Source organism: Myotis nattereri, assembly GCF_964212035.1.
Source record: "Myotis nattereri genome assembly, chromosome: 6".
NCBI classification, from domain to species: Eukaryota; Metazoa; Chordata; class Mammalia; order Chiroptera; family Vespertilionidae; genus Myotis; species Myotis nattereri.
The window spans coordinates 8,436,943-8,459,012 of NC_138081.1; the positions used below are offsets into that span (position 1 = coordinate 8,436,943).

General features: G+C 59.6%; 2 protein-coding genes across 2 annotated transcripts; one reads left to right on the top strand and one right to left on the bottom strand.

Moving 5' to 3' along the window:
• Positions 1-555: 555 nt before the first annotated feature.
• RPL10A (ribosomal protein L10a) lies at positions 556-3,437 on the top strand. The gene is made up of 6 exons (XM_081095038.1): positions 556-902; positions 1,175-1,249; positions 1,324-1,404; positions 1,741-1,889; positions 2,427-2,599; positions 2,756-3,437. The coding sequence occupies exons 1-6, from the start codon at positions 898-900 to the stop codon at positions 2,924-2,926; spliced, it is 654 nt and encodes a 217-aa protein (XP_080951164.1). The 5' UTR covers positions 556-897; the 3' UTR covers positions 2,927-3,437.
• A 4,795-nt stretch (positions 3,438-8,232) lies between these two features.
• On the bottom strand, positions 8,233-21,941 carry TEAD3 (TEA domain transcription factor 3; the record flags this gene model as incomplete). Its single annotated transcript, XM_081094897.1, has 13 exons — positions 8,233-10,063; positions 10,211-10,363; positions 10,453-10,593; positions 11,553-11,726; positions 11,887-12,020; positions 13,014-13,075; positions 13,634-13,683; positions 13,769-13,906; positions 14,475-14,486; positions 15,252-15,314; positions 15,496-15,558; positions 19,184-19,248; positions 21,797-21,941. The coding sequence occupies 13 exons, from the start codon at positions 21,939-21,941 to the stop codon at positions 9,950-9,952; spliced, it is 1,314 nt and encodes a 437-aa protein (XP_080951023.1). The 3' UTR covers positions 8,233-9,949.
• Between the last annotated feature and the right edge of the window lie 129 nt (positions 21,942-22,070).

The window sequence follows — 22,070 nt, forward strand, 5'->3', positions numbered from 1 at the left end:
GACACGGGGCATCTTTCCCAGTGAAATGTTCTGAGGGAGGGGCTACAGTTCGGAGGTTCGTTCATTCAGTTCTGTGGGCCAGAGAGCCTGTGCTACCACCCACCCAACCCTATCAGCTGTTGGGTAGGGGCGCGGCTTAGAGGTGGGAGTGTCTGCAATCGGGGGAGGCTTTTGGGGGGGAGACATTTGCGTAGGGATAGACTCCCGGGTTACCGTGGGCAGAGGAGGATGGGCCTGTTGGACAGGAAAGGGCAGAGGGGTGTGCAGCACTGCGGCCGTGTCTGTCTGAGCCCTTCATATTCCCAGGCCCCTAGCGAGGCACCTCGTCCCTAGGAAACGGCCGGTGGGTGCTACAGAGGCAGCAGCTGTGGGGTGAAGGCTCATCACCGTGCTTTCCAGCTCTTCCCCACTGCAGGCTTCCAGGGCCACGAACACGGCTTTACCCACGAGTCCCTTCTCGCAACTCCCCGGGAAGCCGCGAGCCCGCCCGCACCCCGCCCCTTGGAGCGAGATGAGGGGGAGAGGTCGGGAGGGAAGCCTGCTTGCGCGGCAGGTGCATGAGGAAGTCTGGGGCAGACGTGCAGGAATCACACCCTCCCCGCGGCCATTACAATGCGTCGCCAGCCCGTTTGGTTTCTGAAGCTCAAGCCCTGGACCTGGCCGCTTCCTTACCCGCCTGGCAGCTGCTGGCGCGAAACGGGGTAGTCGGAGGGTGCCCCGGACCGCAGCCCATCGGCGCCCTCCAGCGGCCGCAGACGGCGGCGCGCCCGGGGGTGGAGCGACCGACAGCGCTCTCCGGGGAAGTCGCAAGGCATCTCTCGCGAGAACAAGGCCCGTATTTGAGCGCATGCGCGAACTGAGTTAGTCTCTTTTCCGGTATTTGCGGCGCGAGGAACCATGAGGTGAGTGACATGTGGGGTGCTATCCGAGCGCATCCGCACCTCGGACGCCCCGGTGGGGATGGAGACCCTACGGGCGGCATCGGGGGTCCTTGCCCTTCCTTGGCTGCGGGGCATTGCCGGTCGGCCGCCGTCGGAACCCTCTTTGCGGGGCCTGCCTCTGGTTCTCGGACCCACTCCGAACTGGGGTCCCGATCCCCCAGCCGCTCCGGCCACGCCGAGGGTGTCGGCCCGCGGCGCCGGGCCTGAGCGCCGGTCCTGCTTCCCTCTTGCAGCAGCAAAGTCTCCCGCGACACCCTGTACGAGGCGGTGCGGGAGGTCCTGCACGGGAACCAGCGCAAGCGCCGGAAGTAAGCCGGGTCCGCGGGGGGCGGGCGCGGGCGGGCCGGGGCCCGGCGTCCGGCTAACTGGCACTTCCCCTAAGGTTTCTGGAGACGGTGGAGCTGCAGGTCAGCCTGAAGAACTATGACCCTCAGAAGGACAAACGCTTCTCGGGCACCGTCAGGTTGGCACCGCTCTGACCCCACCCAGCCCCCGTGCCCCGCTCTGCCCTCGGGGCTCCCGTTGCCCCCGAGGCGGGCAGACGCGCGGCACTGGGAGCCCGGGTAGTCCGGACCCCCTGCTCCGGGCAGGCGCGGCCGGGCGGACCCCCACCCTGGGTCTTAAAACAAGAGGGGAGGCGTGGGGAGGCCTCGGCCGAGCCCGCCGGCTAGTGTGAGAGCCAGACTAGCTGCTGGCGAACGCGGACGCTCTGGGTAAGGCTCTGGCTGCCGCCGCCCCGGCCCGTCCACCCGCCTGACGCCCAGCGCGGGGCCTGACCTGCTCTGTCCCCAAAACGCAGGCTGAAGTCCACGCCCCGCCCCAAGTTCTCCGTGTGCGTGCTGGGCGACCAGCAGCACTGCGACGAGGCCAAGGCCGTGGACATCCCGCACATGGACATCGAGGCGCTGAAGAAGCTCAACAAGAACAAGAAGCTGGTCAAGAAGCTGGGTGAGGGGGGGGGGGGCCGTTCTGGGGGCGAGGAGAGTGGTGCTCAGACCATTGGGGCTTTAAAGTGAGGAGGAGGGCAGAATTGTGGCCAAAACCGTGTGCTGCGGTGGGCCAGCTTGATTTGGGAAAGTTCTTTTTTCCTATTGGCTTCGAGGGTTGAATTTTGGGCGGGAAAGGGGAGGCGGCCTCTAGGTGGTTCAAACCCACGGTCTCAGTTGACTAGTAGGGTGCTGGTCTTCTGAGTTGGAATTTCTAGTTCCAGTTCCGATTTAATTTCCTGTGAGGCTCTGGCCTGCAGCTGACCTGTAGCGAGACGGTGGGAAGGCAGGATTGGCCAGTGTTTTCCGTGGTCGCATGGGTTGTGGGTCGGCCTGGCTTCTGATAGCAGATCTTAGGGGAATGTTGGGCCAGTGCGAGTTCGGAGGGTGGAGACCCCCAAACGAGTGGGGAAGGGGTTGCAGACGTGGTGCCTGTGCTGGGTTGGGCTACAGAGTTCGTTTGGAGGCTGGCCTCCCAATGGCTTATTCTCCTCACCAGCCAAGAAGTATGATGCCTTTTTGGCTTCAGAGTCTCTGATCAAGCAGATCCCCCGGATCCTGGGCCCCGGCCTGAATAAGGCTGGCAAGTTCCCTTCCTTGTTGACCCACAATGAGAACATGGTGGCCAAAGTCGATGAGGTGAAGTCCACCATCAAGTTCCAGATGAAGAAGGTAAGTTAAGCCACGGTAGTGGGAGCCCTGGCTTGCCTTTCTGTGATTGTCGCTGAGCAGGGCTGAAGCTGGTCAGCCTGGGCCAAAGCACTGCTCGCTGGGAGGGACCGGCCCTGCCGTCTGCCACCAGCCTGACTGACCTTCCTCTCCCCACAGGTGCTGTGTCTGGCGGTGGCTGTTGGCCACGTGAAGATGACAGATGATGAACTTGTGTACAACATCCACTTAGCTGTCAATTTCCTGGTGTCATTGCTCAAAAAGAACTGGCAGAATGTTCGGGCTTTGTACATCAAGAGCACCATGGGCAAGCCCCAGCGCCTGTACTAAGGCCCCGCTAATAAACCATGATGCCGCTGTGACCTCTTGTCTGCCTGTGACTGGGGGAGGGGCGAGGGCAGGGCCAGGACTCCAGCCTGTTGCTCCCTGGTATCCGGAGTTCACTTGGGGTCCTGGTCCATAGGGTCACAGCTGTTACAAATGAAGTTTGGGTTCCTAGGTGTTGCTGATGGGAATAATCCACAAGCCCTGAGAAATTGGTCTAATACATTGGAACCTTGGTTCTTGAACTAATTCACTCTTGAGGACTGTTCAAGAAGCGATTTGTTAACCAAGCTTCTCCCCATTAGACAAACATTTATCAAACCAACCCCACTAGCCTAAACAAATGGCTTTCAGCACTCATTCTGTGGTGCAGCATTTTTGCTTTTTCACATTTGTCTGCAAAATGGGTAGGATCAGGCTGCAGAAACTTCCAGGCCCTAACCTGCCCCTTTCCCTTACCTATTGGTGCCAGTGGCTTGATATACTGGGAAGTACCTGTGATTAAACCTTTCACTTTAATCTGCTTCATTTAACTTTGGTAAATAAAGGGGCCAGCTCACGCCACCAGTTTTTTTTTATATATTTTTTTATTGGTATTTCAAATTGAGGGGGAGAGAAACATCAATCATGAAAGTCACTGATCAGTTGCCTCCGGCACATCCCCTGCTGGGTCTGAGAGCCCACAACTTGGGCATGTGCCCTGACTGGGATTAAACCTGAGACCCTTGAGCTGAAGGCTGACATTCAATATCCACTGAGCCAAACTAGCCAGAACCCATCCAGTTTATTTCAGAGAAGGGAGAAGGGAGAAACACCCATGGGCTGCCTCCTGCACGTTCCCTTTTGGGGTTTGAGCCAGCAACCCAGGCAGGGTTGAACCATGACCTGAAGCAACACTGGCTGGGTGTCCCAACAGCTTTAATAGAGCTGAAAGGCTCATCCAAAGCATAAATAAAAATGCACCTTCTCAAAACAAGGTTCATCTGATGTGAAACTGACAAGTGTACAAGGTTCTCAAAGTAGACCTTGAGTAGTTTGCCATTTTAGCTTTTAAGTTAAATTTGCAGGTAAAGTAGCTACACTAATCGGATGAGAATGAGTTGGTTCTCAAGGTAGGCCTAGCTTGCTCTTTTCTCTGGTCTATTGTAGTATTAGGAGTAATAAAATGGGCTTGTTTAACAATGTTCCCTTACCTAAGGAGGGGAAAAGCTGGCTATAAAATTAGGACCCAATTTTAGAAGTGTTTATGCATAGTAAAAATTATTGGAAGCTTACATAAAATTTGACTATGTTTAACTCAGAGTTAAATGGTTTGGGGGAATTTCTGAATTTCTGTAATCTTTGTAATCAAGAAAAAAAGGCAGCCCAGCTGGTCTGGCTCAGTGGTTTAGCATTGGCCCATGCATGCATCAGGAGGTCACTGGTTCAATCCCTGGTCAGGGCACATCCAGTTGTGGGCTCAATCCCCAGTAGGGGGCATGCAGGAGGCAGCCCAGCAGTGTTTTGCATTAATGTTTCTATCCCTCTCCCTTAAAAAATATTTTTTTAAAAATAGGGTGAGAAAATTTGTGATTTAGTAACTAGAGGAATGTAATAAAAAAGTAACAAGTGTGAGTATATTTTACTAGAGGCCCAGTGCATGAAATTTGTGCACTGGTTGGGTCCCTAGCAGCTGCTGGCTGCCGGCCAGGTACTCCCCCACTTCCCCAGGCCTCCCCAACTTCCCCAGGCCGGCCCTGCCCCCTGGTTGAACTCCTGGACGAACCCCCAGTTGAGGGGACAATTTGCATACTACACTTATATTATATAGGATGCCTTGTCCCTGCCACAAAGCTGCTTATAGGGCAATGGGTACAATTAAGAGAAAATAGAGCCATGAGGCAAAGGCATAGAGCAAACAGGTGGGCTCCTTGATGGGCACCCAGTGCAGCCCACCTCTATGAGTCCAAGACTAGAAAGACATCTGTATCCACAGTGGTCCTGTCGTGAGCAGGCATCCTGAGCCAAGGTTTCAGAGGTTTCGGATGTATACTCAACCTGCTGGATGCAAGACCAGCCATGTCAGTAATTGCCTGTAGGGCCCAAGGTCCCCTACTGCCTGAGTTTGACTCCTCAGCTCTGCACTTGGGAGCCAGGGGAGCCTGTTGAGCAAGTCTGTTAATGTCTCTCAGACTCTTGCTTTCTATTTGGAAGTGCAGGTGATGATGGGACCCACATGAACAACAGTAAACTTAAAAGCATTACGGCCCCGGCTGGTGTGGCTCAGTGGATAGAGCAGCCGTGGGCAAACTACAGCCCGCGGGCCGGATCCGGCCCGTTTGAAATGAATAAAACTAAAAAAAAAAAAAGACCGTACCCTTTAATGTAATGATGTTTACTTTGAATTTATATTAGTGCACACAAACACTCCATGCTTTTGTTCCGGCCCTCCGGTCCAGTTTAAGAACCCATTGTGGCCCTCGAGTCAAAAAGTTTGCCCACCCCTGGGATAGAGTGTCAACCTGCGGACTGAAGGGTCCTGGGTTTGATTCCGGTTGCGGGCACATACCCAGTAGGGAGTGTGCAGGAGGCAGCTGATCGATGTTTCTAACTCTCTATCCCTCTCCCTTCTTCTCTGTAAAAAATCAATAAAATATAAACAAACAAAAAAACACCTGGCAACTAATATATAAAAGTTGGAAGATGGGAAGTGGAGTTTTGTTTTGTTTTTAAAGAAGTTTTGGAAACGCTAAGGCAAGGCAAATGGGTGTTTTAGAACTACTTGGGAACCTGAATTTAAGTCAAACCTACTCCACTTTGTAAGAGTCCTTAAAACCCAACTCTACACTAGACACACTCACCACCTTCAGCTGGGCTCTGGGGAATCTGTTTAGAGACCCAACGGCTGCTCTCAGAGGCCCACAGCATGGGGGGGGGGGGGGGGGACACAGAATCTATTGTAAATGAGGGTTGAGCTACTTCATCAAATCCCAGCTTCCAGAATGATTAGTGCCAAGCTCAGTATGCACCTGAGTTATAATTCTGGGCTCAGATACCTGGGGAGCCCGTTTTCCAGCAGTTGTGTGCAGGGAAATGAGGAGCCCTGGCTTTGACTGTGGAATTGACGAAAAGATGGCACCCTCCCTTTTCCCCAGAAACATCAGGACAGAAACAGAGGGGCAGGAAAGACGGGACTACAGGCCCCTTCTTTGGGCTCCAGCTTTGCTAACCCTTCTGCACAGCTTCCCACAGACCCTGACAGGAGAGCCACTGCCAGAGCCGGGGCTTTGGGCCCCCAAGACCCACCTTCTTTATATATATAATTTTTATTTGTTGAATTTAGAGAGAGAAGTAGAGAGGAAAAAAACGCCCATTTGTTCTTCCACTTACGCATTCATTGGTTGCTTCCTGTATGTGCCCTGCCAGGGATGGAGCCCCAACCCTGACCTATCAGGACAGCACTCCAACCGCCTGAGCCGCCGGGCCAGGGCAATGCCCACCCTATCCTGGTTCCTTCCCTACCCTGTACCCTCACCGTGAGTCATCACCACTTCATGTTACATTTGTGGTTGGGGGCAGGCGGTAAAGAAAAGAGAGAAGCGCCCTAGCTGGTTTGGCTCAGCAGATAGAGCGTCGGCCTGCAGACTAAAGGGTCCCAGGTTTGATTCTGCTCAGGGCACGTGCCTGGGTTATGGGCTCGATCCCCAGTAGGGGGCGTGCAGGAGGCAGCCAATCAATGATTCTCATCATGGATGTTTCTCTCTCCCTCTCCCTTCCTCTCTAAAATAAATAAAATATATATTTTTTAAAAAGAGAGAAAGCAAGGAGGCTGGTCAATTGCACGCCTTGAATTTTCTGCATGAGAGACCTACGTTATCCTTAAAGCAGTTACGGAAGGCTGATTGCTTCAGGAGAGTGGTGAAGGCAACAGCCCTCGTGATGACACTTCAATCACTCAATAGGAGTCATCACGCTTTTTAAAATCCTCACTTGAGGAGTGGGTGTATTTTTTCCATTGATTCTAGAGTGGAAGGGAGAGGGGAGAGGAAAAGGAGGGGAGAGAAACATTGATGAGACAGAGGCATATCGATTGATTGCCTCCCATACATGCCCCGACCAGGAATCGAACCACAGACCCTCCAGTGCACAAGCCAATGCTCCAACCACTGAACACCCCTGGCCAGGGCGATGTCATTACTTATTAGTGCAGAGATTGGATTTTTCATCCAGCCCCAGGGTCCTTCATAAGCCAGTTTCTGCCTCCAGAACCCCCTCACCTGTTGGGAGCTCCAGATGCTACTGGTGACAGTCTGAAGTCCCTCCAGTGCGGTGACCAAGACAAGGACCACCTGATCATTGAAGTAGTGCACCCGGGGCAGGGGCTTGGGGCAGGCAGAGCAGTTCACATCCTGGGGTTGCCCCTGACTGGCTGAGTGAGGAGAGGAGCCTCAGTCCCCTCCCCAGCTGCAAAGTTGGAGCTGGACCAGAATGATCTAGAAGACTAGATTCTGGAGTAGGGTTGGCAGATTTAGCAAATGAAAATACAGGATGCCGCCCTAACCGGTTTGGCTCAGTGGACAGAGCATCCGCCCTCCGACTGAAGGGTCCCAGGTTCGATTCCGGTCAGGGGTAATGTACCTTGGTTGCACGCACAATCCCCAGTAGGGGGCGTGCAGGAGGCGGCTGATCGATGTTTCTCTCATCGATGCTTCTCTCTCTCCCTTCCTCTCTGTAAAATGAATAAAATAATTAAAAAAGAAAATGCAGGGTGCCCAGTTAAATCTGAATTTCAGATAAACAATGCATGTCCACCGAGGGTACGGCCGCCCCACGGCCACGCTGCATCCCCGCTGTGTGCTTCCCCGGGCGGACAGGGGCAGCTTGGTCTGGCCTGCCCCGCTGGCAGCTTTCCACTGCGGAGAGCACTCACCCGCCTTGAGCTCTTTCCTCGGGAGTAAAGTGAGGGCAGGCCGGTGAGAACAGCAGCAGACACTGAGAAGACCGTGGGGATTTAGCAGGCGGCCCATCTCAGCAGATGTGTGACCTTGGGCAAGTCACGTCACTTAGCGACAAAGCTATTCCATCCATTTCACTTTCACATCGATGTTTCTCTCTCCCCCCTTTCTGTATCTCTAAAACTCAGTAATAATAATAATCCTATATAATAAAGAGCTAATATGCTAATTAGACTGGACAGCAGAACGACCGTCCAGACGACCTTCCAACCTTCGGATGAAGCTGGGGTTGCAAGGGCCCACCCTTGCACGAATTTCATGCATTGGTAAAAACTGGTCCCCGAAAGCAGAAAAGTGCTATAGGCAATCTTTAGCTTGAATTTATTTTGTCTAGGATCGTAAGACAAAATAAATGGCTTTTCTGTGTGTGTGTGTGTGTGTGAGAGAGAGAGAGAGAGAAATGAGAGAGAGAGAGAGAGAGAGAGAACAACAGGAAACCTCGGCAGGCTGGGCTCAGTTCAGTGTGCAACCCAGGCAGGAGGGGTGTGGATATGGAGAAAGGTTGAAGCTGGAAAGCATTCATGGGACCCCAGAATCACACCTCTTTATACTGAAGGTAGGGCTTGGGGGCCCCCGGAAAAGATGGGGGGAGGTGGCACACCAGGACATAACCAGGGAGAGCCCCCCTGAAGCTGTTCCAACCCAGAGGCCTGGCACACAACTGGTCACACGACTAACCCACAAACAAATAACTTTAATTTCTCTTTCTGAGTAGGCCTTGAGGGCGCCTGCCCCAGCCCTGTGCCACGTTTATGATATAACCCATCACAGCTGGATTTAAAAAATACACAAAAATATATATAATATACATTATAAAACCTAGGTTGGGTTTGGAGGTGGCCTGAGCGATATGCAAACTGTGAGGACCTTCAGGAAGCTCAGGGGTGGGGGCAGGGCAGGGAAGGGCACAGTACTTCATATGAACTCATCGATGCCCGGAGGCCGGGCGCTGAGGGGCCGGATGGTGGGAAGAGGCAGTGGGCAGGGTGCACCTTCAGTCCCAGAACGAGGTCTGGGGAGCTGCTCCAGGCAGGGAGACTGGCACCAGGAAGAGCAAGGTAGTGGCACCGCTGAGGGTTCACTTGGGCAAGAGAAAATACCAAAGCCTGTGCAGCCTCTCGTGCCTGGGCCACAGATCTGCCCAGGGGCTGGCACCTTCCTACCTGACCCTCCAGCCTGCTTCTGAGCCTGGGCCCGCCCCTGGGGGGCCTGCCCGTCAGGCGGCTGGGGGGGAGCCTGGCAAAGGATCTGGGCCAGGGCAGCGTGGGGCGAGTGGCACAGCAGGCTCCCTCCCGGGGCCCTGGCTGGATGCTGGGCTGACAGAGGGCGCCCAACAGGTGCTGAGTACCTGCTGCTCCCCTTCCCTGCTGGTCAGAGGCAGCGGCTCCCCGTGTCAGGGGCCCCAACACGCCCCTCAGTGTAGAGCCCCTCCCCAGCCTGGGGCCGGTCCGAGGCAGGGAGGTGTGTAAACTGGGCTCGGGACAGGCAGCCCTGGTGAGAACTCCAACTCTGCCCCCTCCCCACACCCCCCCCAGACTCCTCATCTGTGACACCGAGACCCATGATTGCTTTGCAGGTCAGAGGATGGCAGGAGGCACTGGGCCTGGCGCATGGCAGGTGCAAAGACAGTGTGGGCCTCTCTCTTCTCAGCGCAACCCCAGCTCCACACTCCTTCCTGGCCTCTGCACTCCGCCTCCCCTCCAGTCTCCCGCACCCACCTGTCCCAGCCCTGAGGGGCCAGTGGCCACACACACCTGAGCCAAAGGTGTCCTCCCATTCACTGAGGCTGGGCAGACCGAAGTGATGGTGGCTTGGCGACCCAGCCAGGCTGCCCCACCGCTGAGCCCCCTCCCTTCTCCCACAGTTAAAGCGCAGAACAGTGGCAGGGGGTGTGTGCTGGAGCAGGTGGGGAGGCCTCCTGGCCCTGGGCCGAGGCCTGGCAGGCAGATGAGTCCTCAATCCTGGACCCCCGGGTGCCAGGCAGGTGTGTGAGAAGAGGCTCGTCCTGGATCCTGGTGGTGGGGCAGAGGGCACCCTAGTCCTTGACGAGCTTGTAGACGTGGTGCTGGGCCCCGTGCTCGCTGGTGGAGACTTCGAAGACAAAAGCAATGACGAGCAGGGTCTCCTGGGAGTCGCGGCTGGTGACCACCTGGGGCCGGGCAGGAGGATTCGGGTCGGGCAGCGCAGGGCCTGGGGGTGCGGGCTGAGCCGCCCCTGCTCCCCTGGGGGCTCAGTCTCTTTCTCTGAGCAATGGGTCCGGCCTCCCAGGACCCGCGAGCCCTCACCGGCCGCTCACCTGCAGGATGGTGAAGTTCTCCAGGACGCTGTTCATCATGTACTTCTCCGGCAGGTGCTTCAGCTTGTGGATGAAGTTGATCATGTACTCACACATGGGCGAGCGGTGGATGCGGTACACGAAGCGCCCGTTCTCCAGCTGCGCGTACTCGGTCTGCGGAGAGGAGGCCTCGCTGGGGCCTGCTCCTGGCCGCGCCCCCCGCCTCCCCCATCCCCCCACCCCCACCCCCGGACCCCACTCACCTCCACCTTCTCCACCACCTGCTTGCCGAAGGAGCACACCTTGGTGGAGACGCTGATGGTCATGCTGTCGGCTGAGCTGTACTGGGAGCTGACCCCGTAGAAGGCGCCCGGGCCCTCCTGGATGGTGCTGCTGAGGTCGGCCTGCAGGAGGGCGGGCGGCGTGAGCTGCTGGAGGCCCGAGCGAGGCTTCCGCCATCGCCGTGGGCGTCCTGCCCGCCGCCCCGGCACTGCCCGCCGCCCCGGCACTGCCCGCCGCCCAGGCACTGCCCGCCGCCCAGGCACTGCCCGCCGCCCCGGCACTGTCCGCCGCCCAGGCACTGCCCGCCGCCCACCGCCCCGGCACTGCCCGCCGCCCAGGAACTGCCCACCGCCCACCGCCCCGGCACTGTCCGCCGCCCAGGCACTGCCCGCCGCCCACCGCCCCGGCACTGCCCGCCGCCCAGGCACTGCCCGCCGCCCAGGCACTGCCCGCCGCCCAGGCACTGCCCGCCGCCCACCGCCCCGGCACTGCCCGCCGCCCAGGAACTGCCCACCGCCCACCGCCCCGGCACTGCCCACCGCCCAGGCACTGCCCACCGCCCCGGCACTGCCCGCCGCCCAGGCACTGCCCACCGCCCCGGCACTGCCCGCCGCCCAGGAACTGCCCACCGCCCACCGCCCCGGCACTGCCCACCGCCCAGGCACTGCCCACCGCCCCGGCACTGCCCACCGCCCAGGCACTGCCCACCGCCCCGGCACTGCCCGCCGCCCAGGAACTGCCCACCGCCCACCGCCCCGGCACTGCCCACCGCCCAGGCACTGCCCACCGCCCCGGCACTGCCCGCCGCCCAGGAACTGCCCACCGCCCACCGCCCCGGCACTGCCCACCGCCCAGGCACTGCCCACCGCCCCGGCACTGCCCACCGCCCAGGCACTGCCCGCCGCCCAGGCACTGCCCACCGCCCCGGCAATGCCCACCACCCAGGCACTGCCCGCCGCCCAGGAACTGCCCGCCGCCCCGGCACTGCCCGCCGCCCCGGGGAGAGAGGTGGCCAGTAGGGTGGGCGCGGGACTGCAGGTCTGGGGGAGGGGAGGGGCTGGGGGGCGCAGGGGCGGCTCACCCAGAACTTGACCAGGAAGAAGGCATTCGGGGGGCCTTTCTCGTACAGCTCCTTCAGCCCGCCCTTCTTCTCGGGGAACTTGTCGTAGATCTGACGCACGTCCACGGCCTCCAGGGGCGGGTCCGAGAAGGCGGGGTTTGTCTGGCCGATGTGCACAAACAAGTGTTTGCTGTACTGTGGGGAGGGCAGCAGCGGGTCAGGAGAGCAGGGGGCGCAGGGGGGAGGGGAGGGGGGGAGGGCAGGGGGGGCTGTGGCTGCCCCACCCCGTGACCTAGCTGTGGCCCTGGACCGCCGCGGGGTCCCCTCGCCCCCCCAAACACATTGAGCACGTTACCGTGTCGGGGTCGCGCTGCACCTCCATGAAGGCGGAGTACTCGAGGAGCCGCAGGCGGGAGGAGGCGATGGTGCGGTCCTGCCACGCGGGCGCCGAGGCGGCGGCCGGGGGCAGCGGGGCCAGGGGCTCGTAACCTGGGGGTGGGGGTGACCCTCGTGGGCGGGGTGCGTGGTCGCCCGCGCAGAGCCCTCTGGGAGGCGGCCAGGCTGGACTCCCACGCCCCGCGCGGTGCCCTTGTGCAGTGTGCAGCCTGCCTGCCTGTGTGGGGCCCCGTGCGTCCCTGGCGGGTTTTCCCTTAGTCGCTGTTAGCGGGTGTTCAAGCAGAAAACACAGACATGTCAAAGGGGAAAATAATAATTATCCAGCCCTGGCCAGTGTGGCTCAGTTGGTTGAGAGTCGCCCACGCACTGAGAGGCCGCGGGTTCCACTCGGGTTTGGGCACATGCCCAAGTCTCCACTGGGCCCCCAGTAGGGGGCGCGCAGGAGGCAGCCGATGCGTGTTTCATCGATGTTTCTCTTTTTCCCTCTCCCTTCCTCTCTCTCGCTAAAATTAATAAAAACATTTTAAAAATTATCCAAAATCCCAACACTTAGAATGAAACTGTTAAGACTTTGGTGTATTTCCTTACAAGGATTTTATATACACACAGTCTATGAATGTGATGCTGTTGGTGGTGTGCACTTGCAGCGGATGGGGGGGGATGACACTGTAAGGGGGCTACTCCTGGTCTGTCCCGATCCCTATAGATGCCCCCCACTCCCCTCTCCCGGCGGCCGGCCATGTGCACACACACACACGTGCTCACACATGGGCACACACATGCTCACACACATGTGCTCACACACGTGCTCACACATGGGCACACAGTGCTCTCACGCGGGCACACACATGGGCACACACGTGCTCACACATGGACGCACAGTGCTCACACAGGCACACACATGTGCTCACACATGTACACATATGCGCGCGCACATGGACACACCCGTGCTCTCATGCGGGCACACACATGCATACACATAGGCACACACGTGCTCACACACAGTTGGGCCCGAGTGCTCGGAGCAGAGGTGCAGGTGGGCACCCAAGGGAAGGGCAGGCGGTGGCGGAGCCCCCGGGAACTTACTGCTGAGCGCCGGCGGCAGGGGCGGCTGGATGGGGTAGGCTGGCTGTGCAAAGGGCTTGATGCTGCAGACAGGAGCACAGCCTGGTTAGAGGGCCATCCCCTGCCCCACCCTCCATCCAGCCCAGTCACTGGGGTCTCGTCTGGGATCCCAGCAGAGAGCCACCAGCCCTGGCCTTTCTGCAGAGGCCCCGGCGTCTGCTGGCCGGCTTGTCTGCTCCACACGAACTTCTGTGAGAGCCTGCTGGTCTCACAGCCGACGTGCACATTTAATACAGCGTCCCACCCTCCCGGGAGGCTGTGCTTAAACGGAGGGCGTTTCTGGAAGAAAGTCATCTGAGAACTGGAGGAACCGAGTATACTTGGCTGCTCGGCTGAGAGGTGAATTCAGAGATTAACTGAATGAAAAATAACTGAAGGTGACAAGGGGATGAGTGGGTTGATGAATGAATAAACACGTGAATGAATAGACAAATGCATTAGCTCTCTTACTGGCGCGCTCCATCCCTCAGTTTTTGAATTTAAAATGGCTCCTTTGTTGCTGGAACCCAGATGAGAGGGGAAGCCTAGGTCGGCTGCTGAGGGAAAGCAGAGGGTGTGGGGAGGATGCACAGGATACTCACTCCTGAGAGGGTCCGGGCTGCTGTCCCAGGAGAGGGGGGCTGCTCCAGAACTGCAGAGATGGGACAAAGTCAGAGGTCCCTCAGAATCTATGGTCCTCACCCCCCAGCCCCACCTCCCAGGACCCCGCACCGCACCCGTGAGGAAGTGGAGAAGACGGCCTGGGGCAGCGGGGAGGGCGGGCTGAACTTGTTCTGTAGCACGCTGGCGGAGACAATCTGGGCAGAGGACATGGACGCCATGCTCTGGAGGGCTTTGTCCTTGGAGACCTGGTCCTAGGGGAGGGAGGCGCCGCATGAGGGCAACAGGGCAGGGCTTGCCCCAGGGCCCCCTCCCAGGCCCTCGGGGCTCTGGAAGTCCATGTCTGGATCACAGCCCCAGCTCTGCTGTGTGGCCTAAGGAGGCCCTCGGCCCCTCTCTGGCCTGCCTCCTGAGTGTCCATCGCCCCTCTAACCACCGTGCACAGTAAGAAACAATTTCATTTCATTCTATAGCCTAGCAGGTACCAAAATATGTCCCCCAATTTGTGTCATGCACTGTCATACTTTCTATTGTATTTTCTCAGTGGTTCTCAAAGTACGGTCCTGGACCAACCGCACCAGCATCGCCTGAAAGCTTGCTAGAAAGGCCAAGTTTCAGGCCCCGCTCAGGCCTCTGAATCAGAAAGCCTGGGGGGGGGGGGGGGGCGGGCCCGAAATGTCTCCACCAGCCCTGCCGGCAATTCCATTTGTGCTAAGGTTTGAGAACCTGTCAGTTACACTGATCTACAATCCAGAATTTGGAAATTCTATGTTAGGTGCTCTCCCGCCCAAGGTCCCCTAGGGGAGGGGCAGTGCTACTTACCAGGTTCATGGCCTGTGGAGGAGAGGGAGCATGATTAGAAGAGGCACAAATGAGGGCTATATGTGGGGGGTGTGTGGGGGGCTGTCTTCTCACCCCCCTCCACTCCACGCCCACCTGGCTCCCAGCTTCTGGGAAGCCCAGGGAAGCTGAGGTGGCTGTGGACCTCCCAGCCCCCCCCCTCACCCCCCCCCCACACACCCTCTGCCACCCAGAGGCAGTGTTTCTAAGCTGGGGGTGCCCTGGACAGGGTAGGATGACGGAGGATAGGCTGGAGACCTAGATGGTAGACCAAGCTGGTGTCCCTGGGGTCTGCTCATGTACCAGGCTGCTGGGCAGCTATGGGCAGAGAGAAGATGCAGCCAGCAGGGGCCCTGACCAGGGTCCAGGCCATGAACGCAGGCTCTGAGATCCTCAGGCACAGAGCAGCCAGGACAGAGTGTCCAATGGAAGGAACGGCCATGCCCACACAATAGCTCTGCCAGCCCATGCCCTCCAGCGTCTCCTCCTGCCCTCCTGAAGACCCTGTGCAATCAGCAAGCAGCAAAGGAGGAAGGAGGAAAAGGAAATCGGAGAAGAGAGGGGGCCTTCGGGGCCCAGATGGTCTTCCTCTCCTTCACTGAAGGACTGCTGTCCTGCTCACTCTCCAGCGCCTGTGGAGCCTGCAGCGGCCTTTGGGCTTCTTGCTCCTCAGCCCCTCCCTGCCCCGAGCTGGGGTCAGAGAGCAGCCACAGGCCTGGGCAGGGCCAGGGCCAGGCCAAGTGGCAAGAGACCCCATACCTTCAGCTTGGACTGAATCTCCCGAGATTTCCGCCTGGCTAGAACCTGCAAGTGGCTAGAGACCTGCAGAGAGAGAGAGAGAGAGAAAGAAAGAGCAGAGAGTGGAAGAAGAGGCAAGAACAGAGCTTCAGCCGGAAAAGAGGCACAGGGGCCGGAGAGCTGGCCGAGGCCGAGGTCCGAGCGGTGCAGGCGCCGTGGAAAGGGGCCCAGGAGGGGCTGGAGGCCCCAGTCAGGTCCAACGTACCTTGATGCCAACCTGGTACTCCCGCACCTTCTTCCGAGCTAGAACCTGTATGTGGCTGGACACCTAGGGGCCGCCCCGCGCCCGGCCAGAGAGGGAAACACACAGTGAGGAGGCGAGCTCGGTGCCACAGGCAGCAGCCGGCCCTCCTCTCTGGGAACAGGTGTAAGTGGGGGGCTCTGGGGCCCCCGGGGGCAGACACTCGCAGCCCTGCCTGGCACTTCTGCTTTCCTCTTGGCCCTGTTGTGATCAAGAGCCTACGGGCTTCTAGGACCACCAGCTGTCCACTGCGCAAGGTACCCGCGGTGAGCGCTAAAGTCCGGCCCAAGCCCTGCGGTCACACTGTGTGCCCGGTGCAGGGCTGCATCAACCCAGAGGAAGAGCACGCGGACCTTTATTCCGCCCGCCATCTTCTCTATAATCCTCCCCCACCCCCCATACCACCACCTCCATCTTCCAGTCACCGCACCCGCTCGCTGGCCCACCGGCCAGGCCTGTCCTACTCCGCTTTGCTCACGCAGCTTCTTCCCCCAGCATGCCTCCCTCCTCCTTGGACCAATAAATGGCAGTAAACATAAAGGCACACAGTAGGAACTCTTAATTGTGTTTCTTTTCCAGCACCTCCTCCCTGAAGCCTTCCTCTCCAGCAAACCTGAGCTGGTCATGGTCAGGGTGGGTGTGCCACGGGCTGGTACCACACAACCCTTGACACTTGGACCCTGAGCCTCAGGGAACCTAAATGCCACTTTCTCCCTGAAACACAAGGGAACACGTGGCTCCTCTCGGCACCTCACACCTTCATTCCCAGCCACTGCTGTTGGCTTTCCTTGCAAGGAGTCTTTATTCCCACAAAAAAGTTTCTTTTCCTTTTTAATCACAGACTGAAAGTTATCACGTATCTGATGCTGGGCAGCCCCCATAGTACTTGGTTAGGACCCCGGCGGGTGCTCCTCACCCACCTCAGACCATGCAAGGATCAGACACAGCTCAGCAAGACGACCGACCGTGGCGTGGCACGGCCGCAAGGGACGCTGACTGCGCACGCCTCCCGTGCTCCCAGCACTTCCCACCACCCCGTCGGACCCCACAGCACCACTAAGAAGGCGGCACTAATATTACTTCCGATTTGCAGATAATGAAGCCAAAGCACAGAGAGGGTAGCAGCTTATCTGAGGTCACACAGGTGGGGGCTGGGCTGGGGGTCGAACCCAGGTGGCCTGACTCAGAGGCCCCTTGCTTCACCACAGGTGATGCTACCTGGGCTCTTTCAGCTCCCAATGGTCAGCTCTGCGACAGCTGGAAGTCACAGAGGACTTAATCCTAATGTGACATTTAGCTGGTTTTTTTGCCATATGAAGGCACTATACTTGCTACTCATTGCTATAAATATCTGTAAAAAAAAAACCACAAAACTGGCCAGAACCGGTTTGGCTCAGTGGATAGAGCGTCGGCCTGCGGACTCAAGGGTCCCGGGTTCGATTCCGGTCAGGGGCATGTACCTTGGTTGCAGGCACATCCCCAGTGGGGGGTGTGCAGGAGGCAGCTGATCGATGTTTCTCTCTCATTGATGTTTCTGGCTCTCTATCCCTCTCCCTTCCTCTCTGTAAAAAATCAATAAAATATATTAAAAAAACAACAACAAAAAACAAACAAAAAAAAACTGCATAAAAAAAAAACTGGCCCTAGCCGGTTTGGCTCGGTGGATAGAGCATCGGCCTTCGGACTGAAGGGTCCCAGGTTCAATTCCGGTCAAGGGCACATGCCCGGGTTTCAGGCTCGATCCCCAGTGGGGAGCATGCAGGAGGCAGCCGATCCGTGATTCTCTCTCATCATTGATGTTTCTATCTCTTCCTTCCTCTCTGAAATCAATAAAAATATTTAAAAAACAAACAAACAAACAAAAACACTGAAACAGCCCTGTCTGTCAGCGGCTTGCTCTTTGAGACACAAAAGCACACGCCTTGTCCTCACCGCAGGGGACAGCTCCCCGGCAAGGAGATATTAGATCCGGGAGTTAGAAGGGAAAATGAAGTTAGAGGAGTGCCGCCCCTGCAAAATGACGAAGGCCAGCGGTTTTTCAAGCTCCGAGCTTGCCGACAGCTGGTTTCGTTTATAATTAGTGTTTTATCATTTTATTTTGTAATGAAAATAAAACTTCACTGGCCAGCCAGCCTTCACGGGATACTGGCCAGGGGCAGGTCTAACGCGGGCCCAGAGGGAAGAGGCTCTCTACCCGCTCTGGGCCTCGGGTGCCTCAGCCCCTTCCCCCCGACATACGTCCTATGAACAGTCTGTTGGGTGAGGCAGGACACGCACCTCCCGGCAGAGAGGCAGCAGGAGCTTGAACCCAGGGGTCTGACAGGCAGTGTTCCTCCTGCTCCCAGGCTCCAGGGAACAGGGCCCAGGGCCCGTGAATGTCTGGTTCCCTGCTGCATCCCTCGTGCCTGGAACGTAGTATGAGCTCAATCACTTGCTAAAGAAATAAACGCTGTGCGACCTGAGCTGCCCGAGGGCAGTGGCTCATAAAGGCTCCCGCGCTGGGTACTGGACTCCGAACCTCCCTTCGAGGCAGTGGGTGGGACAGCTCAGCCTGTCTGTGCAGCCCGGGAGGTGGGTGCAGGGCCCAGCCGCCCACGCCGACCCCAGCAGGGGGGTGGGGGGGAGTTTGAGGGTCAGAGGGGCCTCCACTCCTCCAGGAACCTGCCTCCAGGCTGCCTGTCTCCCGGGCAACCCCCCGGGCAACCCACCCGGAACAATTCCCTTCAGGTCTCCTGTGCACACGCTGCCCTCCCTGGACTGCCCGCCGCCCAGTCACCTCTCAGCTCATCGTGTTTTCCCATCCACCATCCCTACCCTCACCCCTGCCACTACCCCGGCCACCAATGCTGTTGATCTAGGCCCCTGCCCGGCCCTAACCCATGGTCGGCTGCTCCAGCGCCAACATTCCTGCCCCCTGCCCCCAGCCACTCCTGCTCTAGCCCCTTCCACGGCCCCCAGCTGCCGCCAGCGGGAACCTGTCCGTGGGCAGCTGAATCGCTCACCACTGGCCCTCCGCTCTTCCTTCCCGCCCCCCCCCCCCCCACTCTGCTGACTGAAGGCTCTTTCCTGCCTAATGGGCTGAACCCTGGACCCACCGCCTACCAGCAAGGCAGTTACTTAACTTCTCGTGCCTCAGTTTCCTTTTCTGTAAAACGAGGGAACTGCTGTGCCTACCGCTAGGGCTGCTGTGAGGACCAAGGAAAGGAATAGCAAGTCGCTCCGTACGGACTCACAGTTACATCTGTATCCGACTTCCTCAGCCTGGAGAATCGCTCCCCCTCCTCCCTCTCCCGCCCGCAAATCCTTTCCCTTTAGGAGGCCTTCCCAGCTCTGCTCCTCCCCGCCCCTGCCCAGCCTGGGCTAGGAGCCGGCCCCACAGCGCACCCCCCTGCGCACGTCCATCCGGCCGTCTGTCCCCTGACTGGCCAGTGGGCCTCTCAGGGCAGTGACCATGGAGCTGCCACGGCTGCCCCGTGGCCGTATCATCGGTCACTGAACCACAAGTCTTAGGTGGGTGGTGGGTGGTCAGAGAAGCCAGTGGGGAGTGATGCAGCTCGAGGGGGTGTGAAGTGGCACAGAGGGGGCGGGGCGGGGCATGGGGACGGAGGGGCTGAGGGCGTGCAGGCAGGGCGGCCTCCACAGCAGTCTCTACCTGCTTTCTCGTCCGGGTCTTGCCCGTCCTCAGTTTAATATAGCGCGCGATCAGCTCGTTCCGACCTAGATGGGCGAGACAGAAAAGAGTGGCTGGTGGCTGGTGGCTGGAGGCCGGTGGCTGGACCCACACCAGGCCCTTTCCCCCTGCAGCCCCCACCTCAGGGCACAGCAGGGCAGCCAAGGGTGCTGGGAGGCCCCAGGTGCTCCCCCACCCTCCAGGGCCTGGGGCCTCTCCCTGAGGGAGGGGAACAGGGGCAGCAGAGGGAGGGAGGGAGGGAGGGAGGCAGACCCATGTCAGGAGGCTGGACAGGTGTCCCTGCAGGACAGACAGGGGCAGGTGTGGCCCCAGGGCAGGACAGCTGGGCCCCTCACTCCCAGCCCCAGCAGCTTTCTTCCTCCAGGGCCTGCCACCAGCTGTAGACCTCCCGGTGCAGATCCCGTGTGAGAGAGGCCTGGCCGGGGTACCCCGTGTGAGGGAGGCCTTTCTGGAGTACCCTTGTGTGAGGGAGGCCTGGCCAGGGTATCCCCTGTGAGGAAGGCTTATCTCGGGTACCCCCTGTGAGGGAGGCCTGTCCGGTGTACCCCGTATGAGGGAGGCCTGGCTGGGGTACCCTGTGTGAGGGAGGTCTGGCCGGGATATCTCTGAGTGAGGGAGGCCTGGTCGGGGTACCCCCTGTGAGGGAGGCCTGGCCGGGGTATCCCATGTGAGGGAGGCCTGTCTGGGGTACCCCCTGTGAGGGAGGCCTGGTCGGGGTATCCCATGTGAGGGAGGCCTGTCTGGGGTACCCCCTGTGAGGGAGGCCTGGTCGGGGTATCCCATGTGAGGGAGGCCTGTCTGGGGTACCCCCTGTGAGGGAGGCCTGGCTGGGGTACCCCCTGTGAGGGAGGCCTGGCTGGGGTACCCTGGGTGAGGGAGGCCTGGCTGGGGTACCCCTGTGAGGGAGGCCTGGCTGGGGTACCCCTGTGAGGGAGGCGTGGCCAGGGTACCCCCTGTGAGGGAGGCGTGGCTGGGGTACCCCTGTGAGGGAGGCCTGGCCGGGGTACCCCTGTGAGGGAGGCGTGGCCAGGGTACCCCCTGTGAGGGAGGCCTGGTCGGGGTACCCCTGTGAGGGAGGCCTGGTCGGGGTACCCCTGTGAGGGAGGTGTGGCCAGGGTACCCCCTGTGAGGGAGGCCTGGTCGGGGTACCCCTGTGAGGGAGGCCTGGTCGGGGTACCCCGTGTGTGTGTGTGTGTGTGAGGGAGGCCTGGCCGGCTGCTGTCTTCTCAGTGGCCATGTGTCTGCAATGGCTGGGCTGGTGCCTGCCTGGCTGCCCTTCCCTGGGGAGGCCCTGGACAAGTCCCTTCCCTTCTCGGCTACAACAGGCAGGAGCCCGTGGCCTCCCAGCACCTCCCACACGGACAGTCTGTGTCCCTGAGCCTGTCACCCATGTCGCAGTTTACCCGTGGCTGCGCCCTGAGACCCACCCGGCCTGTCAGTCTCAGGGTGGGGGACTGCGCAGGGGGACTTGGCCCAGGAGAGGGGTGCTCGGGGCACATGACTAATTGCCTGTCAGCATCCTCAGGGTGTATACTCCTTACCCCCCAAATCCAGGCCCCTCACCTCCAGTCTCCCCAGAATGGCCACATTCTTCAAATTCCTTTTTGATGACAGAACCAGCCCCACCGCTCCTCCCTTCCTGCCCCTCTCCACCCCCTCCCTCCACCCCATCTAAAAATACCCGTGGGGCTGCCCCACCACGGGGAGGAGGCAGTGGGGCCGGAGCTCCCGCCGTGGAACATCTGCCTGCCCAGTGGCCTGGCGAGCTGTGCTGGGGTGGGTGTGGCAGCGGGTGGGGCAGGGGACTCCAGCCCTCAGCTGCCTCCTTCCTACGCGCCCTGGTGCTGGGTGCTGGGAGGGAGAGGCTGGGCCTCCTCACTTAGCCAGGCTGCCGGGGAGGGTTGGAGGGAGCTGGCAAGGAGCCAGGCCAAGAAGGGTTGAGTTATCCCAAAAATGCCACTCGGGGAGAGCCCTCAGCACTAGGCAAGAGGGGCACTCCCTTCTGGAGGCAGCAGGTGGGCAAGGTGGCAGAGAGCCCCAAAGGGGGAGGCCAGGAGGGCCTGAGGCATGAGCCGTCCCTCCAGCCCTCTCCCAGCACAGCCCCTTCACGGTGGCTTCCCACCAGCCTGCAGGCCTCCCCCTCACTCCCGCCCTAGGCCTCACCCCTCACCCCTCGGGCTCCCCCACATCCTGCCACCAGGGAGGAACCCTCTCCCAGGCCTCGCCTGGAGCACACTGGACTGACCCAGTTTCCTGGGCCCACTGAGTCACCCCGAAACCTCCAGGGGCAGTGGGCAGGAGAGGAGAAGCAGATGGGGTGCGAGGTGTGAGCCACGCGCTGGCGGAGGGGCAAGCCTGGCGTGTTTATGAGGAGGATCCAGACACACAGGCTTGCACGCACCGACTCGCCCGCCCAGCGGCTGGCAGCCTTAGGACTGGCCCAAACCGGTTGGGTGAGGGGGCAGAGAGCAGGGGGCGGGGCGGAGGGCCAGCTGCTTCCCCAGCCCTCAGTGTCCCAGCCCCGCGCCTCCCCACACGCACCTCCCCACACGCACCTCCCCACACGCACCGTACATCTTGCCCTCGTCCGACAGGATGATCTTGCGGCGGCCGCAGGGCGGGTAGATGGCCAGCGCCTCCTGGAAGCTCTGCTCGATGTCCGGGCTCCACACGCCCTCCGCATCGTTGTCCAGCCCCTTGTCCAGGCCCTCGGGCCCATCCTCCCGGGCTTCCCCGGGGCTGCTGCTGGCGGTCCAGCTGTTGGACGCTATTGTGCTGGTTTCTCTGGGCTCTGGGCCTGAGCCCACTGGGCAGCCTGAGCCTGGGGGGCAGACGAGAGGGTGAGGGC